General features: G+C 44.4%; 5 protein-coding genes across 5 annotated transcripts in view; all 5 read right to left on the bottom strand.

The window, feature by feature from the left end:
• Positions 1-1,179: 1,179 nt before the first annotated feature.
• LOC125953819 (putative helicase MOV-10) lies at positions 1,180-3,728 on the bottom strand. Its single transcript, XM_049683608.1, has 3 exons — positions 3,118-3,728; positions 2,005-3,049; positions 1,180-1,929 (listed from the first exon to the last, which is right to left on the bottom strand). The coding sequence occupies exons 1-3, from the start codon at positions 3,693-3,695 to the stop codon at positions 1,594-1,596; spliced, it is 1,959 nt and encodes a 652-aa protein (XP_049539565.1). The 5' UTR covers positions 3,696-3,728; the 3' UTR covers positions 1,180-1,593.
• On the bottom strand, positions 3,698-5,676 carry LOC125957961 (uncharacterized). Its single transcript, XM_049691028.1, has 3 exons — positions 5,070-5,676; positions 3,814-4,273; positions 3,698-3,749 (listed from the first exon to the last, which is right to left on the bottom strand). The coding sequence occupies exons 1-3, from the start codon at positions 5,077-5,079 to the stop codon at positions 3,698-3,700; spliced, it is 522 nt and encodes a 173-aa protein (XP_049546985.1). The 5' UTR covers positions 5,080-5,676.
• A 3,735-nt stretch (positions 5,677-9,411) lies between these two features.
• On the bottom strand, positions 9,412-10,914 carry LOC125957957 (uncharacterized). The gene is made up of 3 exons (XM_049691019.1): positions 10,239-10,914; positions 9,998-10,106; positions 9,412-9,439 (listed from the first exon to the last, which is right to left on the bottom strand). Exons 1-3 carry the CDS (start codon positions 10,912-10,914, stop codon positions 9,412-9,414), a joined length of 813 nt encoding a protein of 270 aa, XP_049546976.1.
• A 338-nt stretch (positions 10,915-11,252) lies between these two features.
• Positions 11,253-13,844, bottom strand: LOC125956239 (O-acyltransferase WSD-like). Its single transcript, XM_049687905.1, has 4 exons — positions 12,559-13,844; positions 11,910-12,483; positions 11,689-11,852; positions 11,253-11,616 (listed from the first exon to the last, which is right to left on the bottom strand). Exons 1-4 carry the CDS (start codon positions 13,435-13,437, stop codon positions 11,278-11,280), a joined length of 1,956 nt encoding a protein of 651 aa, XP_049543862.1. The 5' UTR covers positions 13,438-13,844; the 3' UTR covers positions 11,253-11,277.
• Positions 13,845-13,882: 38 nt separating this feature from the next.
• Positions 13,883-16,065, bottom strand: part of LOC125956238 (protein pangolin, isoforms A/H/I/S-like) — a 30,720-nt gene continuing 28,537 nt past the window's right edge. Inside the window, exon 3 of the mRNA XM_049687903.1 lies at positions 13,883-16,047. Coding sequence (XP_049543860.1) covers positions 15,803-16,047 — 245 coding nt within the window. The 3' untranslated portion in view covers positions 13,883-15,802. The remainder of the gene's footprint in view (positions 16,048-16,065) is intronic.

Genomic DNA, 16,065 nt, shown 5'->3' with positions numbered 1-16,065 from the left:
CAACAAAATCGTTAAAAACTGCAAAATTTATTCGGAAATCAACTTCAGCGGCCAAAACACAGATGAAAACAATACGTTTGACATTTCGGCATAAATTTTCGGGGTTTTACCCCTGCCACACGAAGCGAAAACATTTTGGCATTAATGTGCAAATTTGCGCGCAAATTTTCGCCCCGTGTGGCCACGGCTAATGATTCATCTCTCTATTTAAGATCAATCGAGCGACCGAGTTGTGGTTTACAGCGAGTGAGCACGGTCCAGGAACGCTAGCTAGCTCTTGTTCTAGGCCGGGTGGCAAGATCTACGGACCGATAGCATATTGAAACTATTGAAAGAATTTTGGGAATATTTGCATAAACTTCAACTTTCGTGCCACTTTTCGTGTATTTTAACTGTCGTAATACCACGGAAAAGCGAAAACAGCTCCGAAAAGAGCGTTCCCGAACTAAACATCCCACCATCCCGTGAATGTCAAACTCTGAAGTTTTTTCTAAAATACGATCGGGGATTTGTTCTGGATAAAGCTACCTGTCTTTTTAAAGTACCTTGCGTCCGCGGACTTTTTCGTTCAGCGAAAAAGTCCGCGGACGTATAAAAGTTTGACAGCGTGTAAGGGTTAAGCGAAACCGTTTTGGCATTAGCCGTGGCCACACGGGGCGAAAACTCTAGCGCAAACGAAAAAATTAATGCCAAAACGGTTTCGCTTAACCCTTACACGCTGTCAAACTTTTATACGTCCGCGGACTTTTTCGCTGAACCCTTGACGCTATCGAACGCTTTATTTACGAAAATGTAGGTTCTTTTCGTATTGTTTTTGCATTTTTAATATAAATATAACAGCAACAGCAACAAAATCGTTAAAAACTGCAAAATTTATTCGGAAATCAACTTCAGCGGCCAAAACACAGATGAAAAGAATACGTTTGACATTTCGGCATAAATTTTCGGGTTTTTACCCCTGCCACACGAAGCGAAAACATTTTGGCATTAATGTGCAAATTTGCGCGCAAATTTTCGCCCCGTGTGGCCACGGCTATTAATTTTTTCGTTTGCGCTAGGGTTTTCGCCCCGTCTGGCACCGCCTATTGATTTGTCTTGCTGCCTATAGCCGTGGCCACACGGGGCGAAAACCCTAGCGCAAACGAAAAAATTAATGCCAAAACGTTTACGCTTGCCGTTTACATGCTGTCAAACGATTATTGGTCCGTGGAGCGTAAAACCTAGCGTAAAAGCTTTTTGCAAACGGTAGGGCTCACAATATGTTCTTTTTGTGGTTTACATCGACAGTGAGTTATCATTGCTAGTGTATTCAATCCTTTTCTTCAAAAAAACGATTTTAATTTCCTCAACCCGGCCATGTAAACATATCGAAGCGCAAAAGTTTTGGCATTAATTTTTTCGTTTGCGCTAGAGTTTTCGCCCCGTGTGGCCACGGCTTATCACTTAAATTATGTCCATCTTGCTTAGGAAAACGATGTTGTGGTGTTGTTTCTTAAATCTAGTCCCAAGGCAATACCCATGGAAGATAATGATATCGGTATGGTTTTTTCTTTGAGCACACGTTTAAAATACATAAATTCGTCATGTCCACAGCTATTGTTTCTTGCATTTTGATTTACGATGAATGTTCGTGAAGTGGAAATTTTTACCAAGAAATCCGTTATTTTGTTCAATGAACTTCAACAGTCTTTCCCATGTTTGATCTGTACCCAAATTGTTGGGGTTACCGATAATTATTGTAAGCGCTTTGGCCCGGGTCAACATAACATTCAATCGTCGGTCATCATGTAAAAATCCGACCGTTTTTCGATTCGACCGAACGGTCGAGATAATGATGACCGATTTTTCTCTGCCCTGAAATTGCTCGGCCGTACCGACTTCAATGTTGTCCAGTCCTAGATTTGAAAGGCCATTTTTAATAAAAGCAACCTAATGAGGAAGAAAAAGAAAATTTATCAAAATGTAAGCACAATAGTGTCTTTAAAATAATATTCCATATTGCACCTGTCTGGAGTACGGGGTGACGATGCCGATGTCGTCCTGGTTAACTATTCTACCATTTGTACTGCTCTTCAGTAGGCATTGCACGTACTCATAAACGCAATAGGCCTCGTCCACGTTGAAGTAGCTCAGCGAGAATGGATCCTGCTGCATATATCCGATCACTGCATGGAAAATCATTGGAAATTCGGGATTTACCAGTCGCTCCCACCCGATTGCCCAGTGGGTGGTTTCGGGCGATGCCTTTGCACGTAGTTCTCCTTCGTAAAACTCTCGGTTAGAAAAGGCTATCAGTTTATGGTGCGATCGGTAGTTGTCAAGCAACTTGGTCACCATTCGATCGTTGTAGGCCTTATTGTTATTGGGATCGCGAGCATATAATGGCATTTTCATCAAACGATCTAGCAGGGAAACGTCATGGGGTGTTTCTTTCAGAAAACTGCAGAACGTTACCGGCCCGAGTTGTTTTGGATCTCCGGCCAACACTATGCTTGCGTGCATTTTTTTAAATTCTATATTTACTCCGACGATTCCTATCGGGACCAGGGCGGACAGTTCCTTCGAGCTGCCACATTCATCGATGAAAATGTAATCGTAGGTATCTGGCTTTACCCCAAGCGCTAACAGCCGGCCGCTGGTCATCACGGTGCAGACAAGGATGCGCGTCTTAAGGAAATCGTCCATAGAGGGAAACTCAAACTTGCCACTGTGCAGGTTCGAAATGGCCAAAATCGAAGAATCTGTCATATTAATATTACGTTCTTGAATACATGAAAAGTACCGGTAGACATCATCGACTGGCACATATTCTAGTAATCTCCTTGCGAGCTCGTTACACGCAAAATTCGACGTAGCCGTAACAAGCATACGCGAGTTGGGCTTATTTTTGTAGATCTGCATTACGGCTTCAACAATTGTACTCGTTTTGCCCGTACCCGGCGGACCGAACAAAATGTATGGAGCCGGATAAGCCGTTCGGTTTACGATATTTTTTATAGCGGTCTTTTGTAATTCATTTCTCGCTATAGAGGTATTAAACCACGAAAACCTACAAATAATTGAGAGTATTACTAGCGTGAAAAAGTTCATGACTCATGTACGCCCTAGGAAACTTACGACTGTATCGTTCCTTTTTTCTTTTTTGATGGCAGAAAACTATTTTGGTGTGTACCGCTCGTTTCCATGGGAAACAAAGTGCTGGAAATATCGATATGGCTTAAATGGAACAATGCTCTATATTCCAATTGAAACGCTAGCCGATTCGGAGGAAATTTCAGTGCAATGTTATTTCCAATTTTCAATGGATTTTCGAATTCCAGTGTCATCCAGGTATCTCTTTCGGCAATAAATCCTCTTACTAAATTTTGCGTTGGGACACAACGGTGATTTAAATGGGGTGTTATAGCTTGGACGAAATCTCCTACATCCAACCGCACCGGAGGCACTGGAAACTGCTTTATTGAGAGCATGTAACGATTATTGAAATCCGTTGGCGTTAGCGATACGTTTGGTATAGTGTACTTCTCCATCGCTATCTGGGTGTCGTAGTCATCGATTTTGTTCAACATTCCCAGAAAATCGATATAATTTGACGAATTTAGTCCTTGGGCTTGGTAGTCATATAGTCTATTCAGCCAGAGGCTAGCTAATCTAGTGTAATGTAGACTTCTGAGAAAGCCATTGTCATAAACCATTTTCACTTCATCTGGGACATGGAAGGGTTGGTTTTTTTTATTTTCAAAGGCGGCCTAGAAGAAGATTTTGTGTATTAGTGATGGTAAGATGCATATAAAATAAGTCTATGATACTTACCCACGTGCTAGTCGAGGTTTAAGGAAGTGAATCGTTGATATTTCTCGCAACCGAACGTAGCTCGGTAGAATATCCACCACTAGTACAATATTATATTCCTTTTCAGAATAAAAAAGAATTTCTTTCTCGTGTGCAAACTCATAGGCCGGAACCATGCGCACGATACCGTTAAAGAGGGTCACACGTTGATTACTGTCATAGTACAGATATATCGTACGCAGTAGAAGGATTTGTTGGCATAAATTTTGGACGCGCATCGCAAGGATCGAATCGCCGATCGTATATTCAGCACGCATACCGAATACGGGTTGCTTCACCTTGATCTCCGTTCCAGACCGTGTTAGTTTAACCACAGTTCCATTCCATTTGCGTAAGCATCGTGTTGTGATAATCATGGGGCCCTTGGGTTCGACATTGTCTTCTAGAACGGTTTCAGTTGCTTCTCCTTTTCCGACAGATTCTGAAGAAAGTTCAATACATAATTGAAATAGCGAATTTTGAATGAATTGAATGAAAAGGATTTGAGCAAATGTACTCTACAGCGTGTTCCAGCAATTACAGCTGAGTGTCAAGCGAAAGCTTATCTTATAGATTATATAGGATTATTTACTGTCGATACGCGGGAATTTAGCGATAGGAATTATTTCATTCGTCAATCTGGCTATCGATGCATCGCGCACGCCAAATTTTAAAATATATGTATATATTGTTCATCTACTAAACTCATAATTCCATAATCGACTGAAAGCGCCGCGAACTCATTGTGCGCCGACTGTTTATCGCGATGCACAACTGTGATTGTGATTGTGCAACGATATTAGTAATCATAGTATGCTTTGATGCCCTGAGCCTCCCTAGCAACGCGAGCTGGGATGACGAATGATGAACAAGGGACAGTAAGCGGCTGTTTCGCGTTTCCTTTATGTTATTGTGATCTTAAACCAAACATACGACGTGTTCTCGCTTTTTTTGCACCGCTGGCATTAATGTGCGACGTCCAATGGGATGTGACGAAGCAAAATGCGCCGACCAATTTAACAGTTTTTTTAACAACGATCCATTTTTGAGATTTCAACTGAGCGGGTGACGCATCAAGGGATTTCGCGAAACACTGAAGCAGATATGGGTTATAGTTAGAACTTTTGTACATTGCTCTTTTTCTATTCGCGATCGTAGATAACAGAAAACCAATCACTACTGGTCATTAAGCCAATCGCTGCAGGTTTTGCAGCAAGAAGGTTGACCAAATTACTTACTAGCAAGCATCCTTGGGTTGAGGCTGCACTGATAGGTTATTATATCACCAATGTCTAACCCTTCGCGGAGGTTTATTTTCTGATTCAAAACGAACAAAACCGATCATTAACAGGAGAACTTATGAGACACAACGCAGAACACAACTTGCCGGCACGTCTCGCGAATTACTTATAACCCCTAACTCCCGCGCTCGCTTATAACTCCCGCGCCATGGTACAGATGATAACGCAGGCCAATGTGTTGGAAAGGGATGGCAAGACCTTTTATTTCCTCCAACGGTGTGTTTTTGTTTCTCAAACACTCGACACAAACCCTTTCTTGGAAAGTCCCGGAGTGGGCTTAATTAAATAAAAGCCTGACTGATTTCGAGGGAATCATAGGGTAGATTTCTTTCAGGAAATCTTTGGGTAAAGAGCTGGCTGGCAATGGCTTTTTGGAGTTTAGAGCGAATGTTTTTGTAACGTCTAGTGCACATATGCTCTACCTTCGCGGTAAGTACCTGAGTAGGCAAAAAAAAAAAGATTGAAAGGATGCTTGGAAGACATTCCGGGAGTATCCAAAGATTTCTTGAAATTCCAAAACATCTTAAAATAAACTGAAAAATTAATTCAAGAAACGTGCAGACTCTCTTAGTGGGGCGACGTTTTCCACCAAGCAATTCCCTTTCATCAGCGCTGTATCTTACTTTATACGTCAAGCAATCATTGTGGGTGTCCCACCATAACCCTAATACCTTCTCAGCCTTTGCCTCACTCAAGTTCAAACACCGTTCCTCGGCAGGGCCTTCTTCCATCGCGGTTATCACTTCGGGTGAGTTACTCACCCAGTTGCGGATCATAAACCCGCCCTGCTGGTGGATATGTCGTACCTCCCTAGCTAAGGTCACAGCTTCGGCAGGACTATCCACACTTGTGAGTAAGTCGTCGACATAGTGCGACTTGGTAATAGCGTTGCCAGCCTGTGCATACACTTCGGTAAACCTTGCCGCGTTCGTGTTTTTCACGAATTGAGCGCTACTTGGGGAGCAGCAGGCCCCGAACGTCATAACTTGCATCACATAGGTTGTGGCATTTCCACTTTCGTCAACCCAATAAAAGCACTGACTCAGCTGATCCTCTGGCCGTATCCTCACCTGGTGGAACATCTCCTTTATGTCCCCTGCCAGGCCAATTCTCCGCTCCCTAAAACGTATCAGGATATCAAGCAGAGAGCTATTGAGGTCTGGACCCTTGAGCAACGCCGAATTCAAGAATGTTCCCTTCCATTTTGCTGCTGCGTCCCACACCACTCTCACTTTGCCCGGCTTATTGGGGTTGAGTACAGGAAATATTGGTAGGTACCACCTTCGGGGGTTCTCCCTTTCTAAATCATCTCGGGTTGCTCTTCTGATGTACCGTTTCTTTTCATAATCCCTCATAAGGTGTTCCAACGCCTCTGCCAAGGGTGGGTCTCTCGCCATCCTTCTCTTGAGGCCTTCAAACCTGCGCAAGGCCATCTCACGGTTATCTGGCAGCTCCACCTTATCGTGCCGCCATAGCAACCCGGTCTCATAGCGATCCTCCACGGGGTCTTTCTTCGTTAACTCTTGCAATAGACGCAGACCTCTCTCTTCCTCCGTTGTAAGGCCCACACCTTCCCTTTGCTTCACTCCTAGTCCATCCGTCTGGAAATACTCTTCCAAAGCCTGGGTAAGGCTCATGTCCTCCTCTGTTTCTACTGCCGCGCGAACGTGGAGTATGTACGTCTGTTGTGGCGAGCCTCCCTGACTACATACCGTCCATCCAAGCCGCGTCTTCATAGCTACCGGCTGACCTAACGACCCCTCTCGGCACTTCAGCGGTAAGCCGAGTTGGTGGTGTTGTAGCCCTATTAGTATCTGAGGCCGCGCGTTTTCATAGGATGCGATGGGTACCCCCTCCAGGTAGGGGTACTCGGCCCTAAGACGCTCCGCGTTTAGGCTTTGCTCGCCGAGGTCCAATGATCGCACCGTGCGTACCTTCTTCAGTTGGTACGGCCGACTACCCTCGTTCTGTCCTGCAATTTGTAGGCTCACTTCGCGCGACTCGAGTTCAGTACGATGTGTTCCCCCGGTCCAACGTAGCCGTAGCGGTCGCCTAGGGTCCTTCAGACCCAATGCGTTGGCCAGGGCTTCGTCGATCATTGTGATCTCCGAACCCTCGTCGAAGAACGCGAACACGCCCACCGACTTCCCTCTGCCAGTCAGCACCACTGGCACGTAGCGGAAAAAGGTGAGACCATTACTGTGCTTCCCGGCAACCCCTGTCCCCGTCCGCTCACGGTTGTTATTTGTACTCACATCTGAATCTGCCAAGTCCGTTGTTCCACCACTGCCAGGGACCTCACCATGTGAATGACAGCTCGCCGGCTCCTCGCGCCTCCATCCTGGTGCAACATCACGTGGTGATTCCTGCCGCAACTACTGATGGAGCACGGAGGGGCCCGACAGGGGCCGTGAACACTTCTCAGACAGCGGAAACACAGTCGGTGCTGCCTACATGTCGCCCACCGATCGTTCGCTGACTGTCGCTTGAAAGCCTGACACTCTGGAGTTGAGCTACAATTCGACTTGCAGATCCGGCACACCTGCCTGTCCTCCCCGTGGCGATGCAGCCACGACTGCGTAGGGCGGATCGATGGTGTCGGGACATTTCCCTTCACCGCCCGCTCCTGCTCTGGTCGCCGCTCTCACTGATAGTGCCCCACATTCCTCTCCGGTATCGTCACCGCACTGTAGGCCTTCGCCACGGTGAACAGCCATTCGCTAAAGTCACCTGTGCTAGCGGCGTGTCCAAAGTCTGCTCTCTTTTCCGCCCAACTCAGCTTCACGTTCGCCGGGAGCTTGCTGGTCAGTTGGTGCAGCAGCGTGAGGTTATACTTATACTCGTGCAATTCGCATGCCTCGACCGTTGCGCAGAGGTTCCGCACGCTGGCAGCGAAGTCCATGAGGGACTCTCCGTCATCCTCGTGTACCCGCGGACATTCCCCAATCCTCTGCATCATCATCTGGATGATTACCTCCGGCTGCCCGAATCTCGCCTGCAGCGTCTCTATTACGCGGTCGACGTTAGTCGGGTGCATCAGGAGCGCCCGCACGACATCCCGCGCTTTCCCTCGCAGACTGCCCTGCAGCCGGATAATATTCTCTTCCTTAGTGAAGCCACACGTTCGCGTCGTCTGCTGGAACGTGGACAGGAACATCGGCCACTCCTCGGGATCTCCCTTAAAGGCCAGTAGGTCCTTGGGTACCGCCTTGCGCGCCCTGACCTGCGCGTCCGTGAGCTCCAGGTCGAGGACCTCTCTGTTCCGCCCGCTCTGCTGGCGTATCCTGGGGATCCCTCCTCCACACACGGTCGAGGTCACTGGCAGCATTCCACCGGTGGTGTGCCGGTCACGGCACCACACTCCACCGGTTAGGGAAAGCTCTTCCCGCCCAGTGGCTGTCACCGTCCCTCTCGTCGCATCCCAGCCGGATGCTGCTCTCTCTCGGGCCTCCTTCACCCAGTCCGTGGTTCGGCTCGCCACGCTGAAGCCCAAGCTCCGCTCACTTTTTCCACCACGTTCCTTCCGCTCGTCCTCCGCGGCTAGTACCGCGTACTTCCGCTCGAGGTAAGCCTCGAAGGCCGTTCTTTCCCGCTCCATTTCTAACTCACGACGCTCGCGCGAGGAGTACCGAGATGACGCGACACTGGCATTACCCGCGCCTGATTCAGCACTCATCCTGCACTTTTCAGGATCCTTTCCGAGGCTGTGGGCCTTAGGGGCAGACTCCTTCGGAGCCTCCGGCTCCGCTTCCCGCGCAAGGACTGGCTTCCGTCCTCTTCCCGTAATGGGTTCTGCCTTCCTCCGGGTTGACGCCTTTGCTGCCATCTTTGCTGCCGTGGTGGGCTGGGGTCGTCGACCCGGTTCAGCCCCGACGCGCCCTCCATTTTCCTTTGTCCCTGGCTTGGCCGCCTCTGTAAGCTGGGCACCGTCCTCCTTGCGACGGGAGCTCGTCCCGATTGACCCTGTCTGCGACGGCCCTGGTTTACCAGCGAGCGTCCGCTGCCCGCCGCCACGGCGTGCTGAGGTAACGGACGCCGGCGTCTGGGGGCTCAGCCCCGTTAGAGCCTGCTTCGCTCCCTCCTTCTTCACGTCACTCATTCCGGATCCTGAAGCTAACCGCCCTCGCGATCGGACACCGGCTTCTTCACTTCACCACAATCCTATTCCGACGCTGATTCACTTGCACTTTCGGCGAGCACTGCCGAAAATATATCTGCTTCTCGACAGACGCACTAAAGCATCAATAATGTGCACGATAATGTTTGAATGTTTGAACAGCTAAATCAAGCTAAACCAGGATTTGGCGCTGGAAAAACAAACAGGACATATGGGAAATGCAGGATGACTACTGAAAATTCGTAACAATGCAGTTATTGTTACCGAGGAAAAAGGAAAACACTAATTGATGTGATTTAAAAACATACAATTTATTAATCTGTCCACATATCCGAAACAAAATAGACAAAATATTTTAGTTTAAGATTAATTCGTTCGTATTATCGAAGAGCGACCATCAGCTCAAGCAATGAAAGTGAATAACTCATCCATCAACTCCAAAATGTGATCTCTATATGTTTTATCGACTTGAAAAGCCTTCACACATATGCTTATTTTCGAATCCGGCATAAACCCAGCCGTTAATTCGTTACTTTCGAAAATTTGCTCCAAAAAGCTAGGTGGGAGTGTTACTTCCGGAGTAATAATAATAGCATGTACTAGTCCCGCCAGTCGGTAGTAATCGCAACATGCCTGAAAAGTATTCTTGGAGTAGATATTCTGGGCATCTATTCCGTTTTCTTCCAAAACTTCAACGAAGCATTCATAATAACAGGATAAGAAAGTGTTTCGCGATTGCGCGCGGCACGTTGCGCTGCTGGTTAGATATAGGAGCAAATTGATATCGTATCCAGGAGGAGCATATCGAGACATTTGATAATCGACAATGATGCAATTCGTTGGATTATTTGTAACATCTGCTTTGAACATTAGGTTGTTACACCATAAATCTCCATGGTTTAGACAATTTCGAAATTTTATCGATGGTTTTACAAATTCATAAATTGAGCGAAGAAGTGTTGCTATTTGCAGAACAATGGTTTCTTTACGCTTGGTTGATAAATGATCGCACAGGTGTACAAAGGTTTTGTACAGCTTTATAACATTCTCAACATCTTTTGTTCGAGAACTTGTTGAACTGTTGATCCACGCATTTTCTGTTAGAATATCGGGAAACAGCTGTAGAAGAGATTTTTTGCATCTTTCTTCATGCACAATCGAAGTTGCGTGAAGGCATGCCAGTGTTTTGAGTGCTTGTCGCAAGAATAACTCGCCAAGAATGCCACTTTTCACTTTAGCCACCTCGTAACCATTGCTCTTCAGGTTTTGCATTATAATTAATCGCAGCTCGAGTGCTAGATGAACTGTTGGTGCCAACTGACGCGATGGGCAATAGACTTGAAGCGAAGGTAGTATATCCCGTAGAACACTAGTTTCCTTTTTGAAACTACCGATTTCTAATAAATACTGTGCTAACAGCATCTTATCGACGGGTGAAGATTTGACGAACAACTGGAGCTCTTCTTCAATGCTACCGGATTGGAAGTTCACTTTGAGGATGTAATGATCGGCCAAAAAACCTGCTGGACAAGCACTGAATGGTTGTATAATTATGTTCGCTATCTGAATTGGTTCCGTCCAGGGTATAGCTTTAATGGCTAGATGATCCTCTACGATTTGCTTTATATTGTTCTCAGTCACTCCCAATCGCTTGATAAGTTCCATCGCGTATTGCTTTCCTCAACAGACTAGCATCAGCAACAGATGTGCTTTTATAATGCAGAAGTTTGGTTTGTTAAAATGTCGCTTATCAGAAGGCTTCATGATTTCGTCTAAGTGCCAACGTTTATTCAGAAAAGAATAAACAAGATGATAGAGAATGATAAACCTGTCACGATAATCTTGTTTCGTGATTTATATATTTGACTGTAAGCAAAAGTGCGACAGGCTCTTCTCGGTTTCATAGCAGAACTGCAACTCATTGCTCAGAAACGTAGTCACTTGTTTATACCTTAGTGTTTTATTTTTTCTGTGACGAGAAATCACCAAATTTAATGAGCAAAAGCAAACTGTAATATCATTGTACAATTACATTCCTGCTAGTAAATCACCCATCTTTTTCAGTTCATTTATCGTACCTTGCAGAATACTGTGTGCCTCGTGTTCAGTTCGTATAACGGCCCGATCAGCCAATATGCCTAACTGCATTTTACCCCCATAAGTAAGAAGTGTTATCCCAACGGCTGTGGTGCCCAAATTTGGGATGAAGAAACTCAGGTTTTTCAATTCTCGTCCGTTTATCCGTGGTAGCTGCTGTGGTCCTGGTAGGTTAGAGATTGCCAGTGTACTGTGTGCGCTTTTAAGAATCTTCCGCAGTATGGCTTCAGGGAAGAGGCACGTCATTTTTGAAATAATCCAGTAATTTATCTGTGGCAAATATCATATAAAAAATTTAAATCACAACTTTGCCCGCTTTTGCGACAGATCTACAGAACTCACCATATAGTCGGACGACGATCGCAAAATGTCTGAATATCGCTTTACGGCAAGTATTCGGTTGCGGAGATTTCTGTGCCGAAATGCATCTTGTAAATCGATACCACATTCGATAGGTAGTGTTTGCAAGGCTACTGAGAAACGATTTTGCAATTTCAATTGAGTAGCTGGAAATGAAGGAATAGTAAGTACATAGTTCATCTCTCTCTACTCGGACAACCTACGTTCTTGTTCAATTCTTGCAGGTAAAACTACTGTGATGCTTTTGGGAGGATGTTCATTTCGTGTGCTGAAGTACTGCTCCAGACTAGCAGACAAGGCCGTCAGAAATACGTCGGAGAATCTTGTACCAGGTAAAAGCCGTTTGGTGCGCTTTATAATATCAACCATCGCTGTCTCGTTGTTAGTCTGAATGTTTTGTTCATGTATCCAGCTGACTACTTTTTCATCTACCATTTTTGACGAATGAATGCAATTATTGTCTGCTTGTCGTCTTGAAACGTCGACAAAAAAGGCTGGTGCAGTATAAATGGTTAATATGATACGTTTCAAACGCTGCATTTGATTAAACATATCGGATAGGGATGGAAATCTTTTGACCAATCCAGTCAAGTACATTTTTGGACGGAATATTCTATAAACACTCGTTGTTCGTTTGAGAATATAGTTGATGTTGAGCAACTTTAGTTTAGATAAATGTTTCCAGCGCGTCGGCACTTCCTTATCGGCAATAGACTCCAAGAGTAAACGCATTAGTGCTACACCATCGCCCAACGAATGATGAACACGGAAAATGATCTGGAGACAAAAATATGGCACCATTTTAGATTAGCTCTTTTGATTAATCAAAATAGTATGATAAACGATACTCACGGGATATTGGAGCATTTGATTACACTTATTCAGTTGTGGCTGTCGTCCAACGAGCACTTCCCAGGAGGAAGAGTGGTTAGCCGGTAGGTTGCGATTGTTGATAGTGCTTAGAAGTGTCCTTAATTGTGATTCCTTTAAATAAGATTTATCGCCATTCAACGGGATAAGATCCAGATATCGTATATAATCTTCGATGCTGAGCTGAGATTGGTCGGTCCAAAAATAGTAGCCCAGTTCCACACATCGTTTCCAGAACATTTTTGGATGAGGCGGATATTGTCGCATAAGCCGTGAAGAAATGCGTTTACGTAGAGTAAGTAAAATGTCCGCACTAATTGCAGTGTCACGATCCAGGAGCGGTTGTTCAACGTATGCCAGTATATTAATCATTCCACGAGAGTTTTGATCTTCTATTGCCCATACAACGTCTGCTCCATCGAGTAAACCCTTGAAATGTTTACCATGTCGCTGTCGAAGCACAAACCCTACTCCATTGCGATATGATTTAAAAAACAGTACTACGACAAGTAAAACTGGAGATAACAACAAGAACTCCAGGAACGTGAGCAAAGTATAAACTATTCGGCGAATATTCGTGGTTGCACTACTAAATTTCAAATGATTATACTCTTCTCTCCAACGGCCTATTTTATGCCTTAGAAACATAAACAAAATCAATCCAGATATGAAGCCAAGCTGAAGGGGGGAGAGAAGTAGATCGATTCGATTTTCCTGAACGGTACTGTACGCCCGTGTCTGTGGCACAGGTCCATTGGGACCGAACACATCTGGATTACTGAAATTATGTGCGATGGCCTTCCATATAGAAGCACCATTTTTGTTGGCCCAATCAAAGAATGAATCTGTTTCGATGCTCATTCTGTCATCAAATATCCACGTATTATCTACGGCCAATCACTGAAAATCTTTATTCAAATCACCACCACACACATAGGCACCGCACGTTAACCAGTTGTAAAACTCAAAGTTCACCCACGAAACTGCTTTAAAACATTCAGTAGATTGATCAACACGAGCTACTGAGACAGCAATGCGCTAGCGAAGTCGTTATCAGTGCATTCGCTATGGCAATAGTAAGCGAAGACAAATGTTGAACAGTCGTTTTATAGAATTATGCATACCTGTAAGAGCAAAAACTTGGTGCTATTTGCTTAGCATACATAGAGCGTATATTAAATTATTGCTTTGGAAATAGCTCATCGTATCCCACCACTGCTTCCTTTCTTATGCGCAAATCGTCTTTTGTAAGTGATGCACTGCAGGGAATCCGTACAATTTTCTTTCGGACGAGCATAAGGAAGAAAAGTGGCCTGACAAAAAATCAGGAAAAGCCTTATTATTGTAGATAAAACTCACATTGTGATGGTCTTACAAAGTATAACTAACAGAACAGGATCTCTTGTGCCGTGGTATATGCAACTCCACAAGAAGCAACCGCTTTGCATCAGCATAAAAAAAAACAAAAACGTGGTATAGCGTATAGTTATTATTATGTTGATTTGTTTATTTTAACATGTTTGTCGTATTGAACGGCGCACCTATATTCCGATCATCGGTCGTTCAGCAAAAAAACTTAATCGAAACATAAATTTATCCCTACGAAATGTGTGGTCTACACTTTCACACATTCCAGCAAAACATTTTCCATCGTGCATTGCTAGTTTTGGTGGCCGGGAAATTGAAATGCAGCGGTTCTGTCAAGAGAGGCAACGTTTATTTTTGCCTACAATTGCGCTGGATGCGGTTAGTCCGCCGGAAAATGCGTACGTCTGGATGGTGCGAGAAAACTGCGGTTTCCCGTGTGGTTTACTACGAACTATCTTAACTCAACCCTGAAGCTAGTAAGAAAGTAAACGAAACGAAGCTGAAGGTAGAGGTGCCAAATACGGGTGTCCGTCGTCCATTCGGTCGTAAAATAAATCTGTTCCTTTCCTTCCCGGTGGCTGCTCTTCGTCTTATACCCTTGGCATAACTGGCCATGGATGGGGTCACCTTACCTTCGGTCAATAGGTAAATAGACAAGTATAATGTTTTCTCGCATGCGCATCTTCTTTCTACTGCTAATCTTCGAAACGTACATGGGGAAAACACCAGCATCGATCGTGTTGGGGGATCGTATTAGTTGTGTGTTTGTATAGGATTTGTAGAATGAGTTGGGGAGCCGTGTTGTTTTTGTTATTCTTAATTTTTATTATACACAATGGATTGTGGATTCACGGGAGCACACACGTCGTGAGCTAGACCAGGGAGACTACAGTTCGGTACACTTTTACATCGCGATTGACTCTTTCCAATGTTTTGTTGTCAATAGACTTAGCTGCAGTTACATTATTTGGGAATATTGCTGAGAGCATTGCAGAGAGTTCAATTAAATAATAATAGCGCCAACAGTTATGCTGCTAGGCCATTTGGTCATGTTATATTCATGATAGAAAAATAAAATACATATGTGAAAACTGTTTTACTACTAAGCGGCCACATTTTGTTATTGAGTGTATTCAATGGAAAGCCATATCATCTCACAACTATGAGCATTTGCCTGTTTCGCTTAGCAGAGTGATGGGATCGAAATACGATCGAGTAAAATCATTTGTTTATAATCAATTTCAGATATGTATACAAAAGTTGTACGCGTTGTCTGTCTTGCTTTCCTTCTCTAGCGCATAATGGCGAGCTCGTGGATTCGACCGTCATGGCCGTTGGGTGATAAATATGAGAAGCCCAAGGGATGAAGACAAAATTAAGAAAAAGTGAAAAAGGTGTGAATTATTTTTGTAAATACTGGTTAACATTAGGGCGCACTGCTTCCGAAGAAGTTTAATCCTTCGGACACCTACGAATTTGCAGTAAATAGAATAGAAAAGAATAGTCCTAGTTGCATCACATTTTTGTATATTCAGAAACAAAATTGATAGCGTGATACTGACTGAAGTACATCGGACGCGATGCTTGGACTTACCAATTCATTTATGTTAAGTTTCAAAATAAAAAAGCGACATATAGACTATGCTTTTGTACCTCATGTATTATAATATGTCAAAGGGCTATTTTATTAAGCTTATAGTAACGAGAATGATCGTTCAGTGTTGCTGTACGCCTTATACATACGCAGCAAGCAGCTTTTCTAGCTGTAAGGCCAGTATATTTGTTCTTTACTATCTAAAAGATGAAGTAAAAAAACTTTCAAAGAGTTCATTATAATAGCCGATTAAAATACCAATGATCAATCGAAGTTTTTAGTGTTTTTTTTTGGCGCACTGATAATTTTTTGACGCTTAATCCAACATAATATATTAACCCACGCAAAGGCACAAGAACCCACATACGCCACGCGAAATTTGGGAGGTACTAGAACAAAATTGAGAGTTTGCGCCGGAATCCAAAAGAGGCAGGAACGTGCAAAAGTAGCAACAAACTTTTGGCGACACTCTTCTGTGATGGATGGTTTTCGTTCCATGAGAGACATGCCTGGGAATGATAAATATA

This window comes from Anopheles darlingi, chromosome 3 (assembly GCF_943734745.1).
Source record: "Anopheles darlingi chromosome 3, idAnoDarlMG_H_01, whole genome shotgun sequence".
NCBI lineage: Eukaryota > Metazoa > Arthropoda > Insecta > Diptera > Culicidae > Anopheles > Anopheles darlingi.
Note: the sequence above shows the minus strand (reverse complement) of the source record. Positions and strands in the feature narration are given on the sequence as shown.

Excerpts from the sequence above, each read along its gene's own strand:
- LOC125957961 (XM_049691028.1), bottom strand. Across the intron at positions 3,750-3,813 it reads AAACCTCGACTAGCACGTGG|GCCGCCTTTGAAAATAAAAA; the intron begins GTAAGTATCATA and ends ATCTTCTTCTAG.
- LOC125953819 (XM_049683608.1), bottom strand. The coding sequence starts at position 3,695 with ATGGTTTATGACAATGGCTTTCTCAGAAGTCTACATTACACTAGATTA. Across the intron at positions 3,050-3,117 it reads AAAAAAGGAACGATACAGTC|GTTTTCGTGGTTTAATACCT; the intron begins GTAAGTTTCCTA and ends AATTATTTGTAG. Across the intron at positions 1,930-2,004 it reads TCACCCCGTACTCCAGACAG|GTTGCTTTTATTAAAAATGG; the intron begins GTGCAATATGGA and ends CTTCCTCATTAG.
- LOC125956239 (XM_049687905.1), bottom strand. The coding sequence starts at position 13,437 with ATGAGCATCGAAACAGATTCATTCTTTGATTGGGCCAACAAAAATGGT. Across the intron at positions 11,853-11,909 it reads TGCAAGAATTGAACAAGAAC|CTACTCAATTGAAATTGCAA; the intron begins GTAGGTTGTCCG and ends CTTCATTTCCAG. Across the intron at positions 11,617-11,688 it reads GATCGTCGTCCGACTATATG|ATAAATTACTGGATTATTTC; the intron begins GTGAGTTCTGTA and ends TATTTGCCACAG.
- LOC125957957 (XM_049691019.1), bottom strand. The coding sequence starts at position 10,914 with ATGGAACTTATCAAGCGATTGGGAGTGACTGAGAACAATATAAAGCAA. Across the intron at positions 10,107-10,238 it reads CGATCATTTATCAACCAAGC|ATGTTACAAATAATCCAACG; the intron begins GTAAAGAAACCA and ends TGTTCAAAGCAG. Across the intron at positions 9,440-9,997 it reads TATCTAACCAGCAGCGCAAC|CGCCAAATCCTGGTTTAGCT; the intron begins GTGCCGCGCGCA and ends TTGTTTTTCCAG.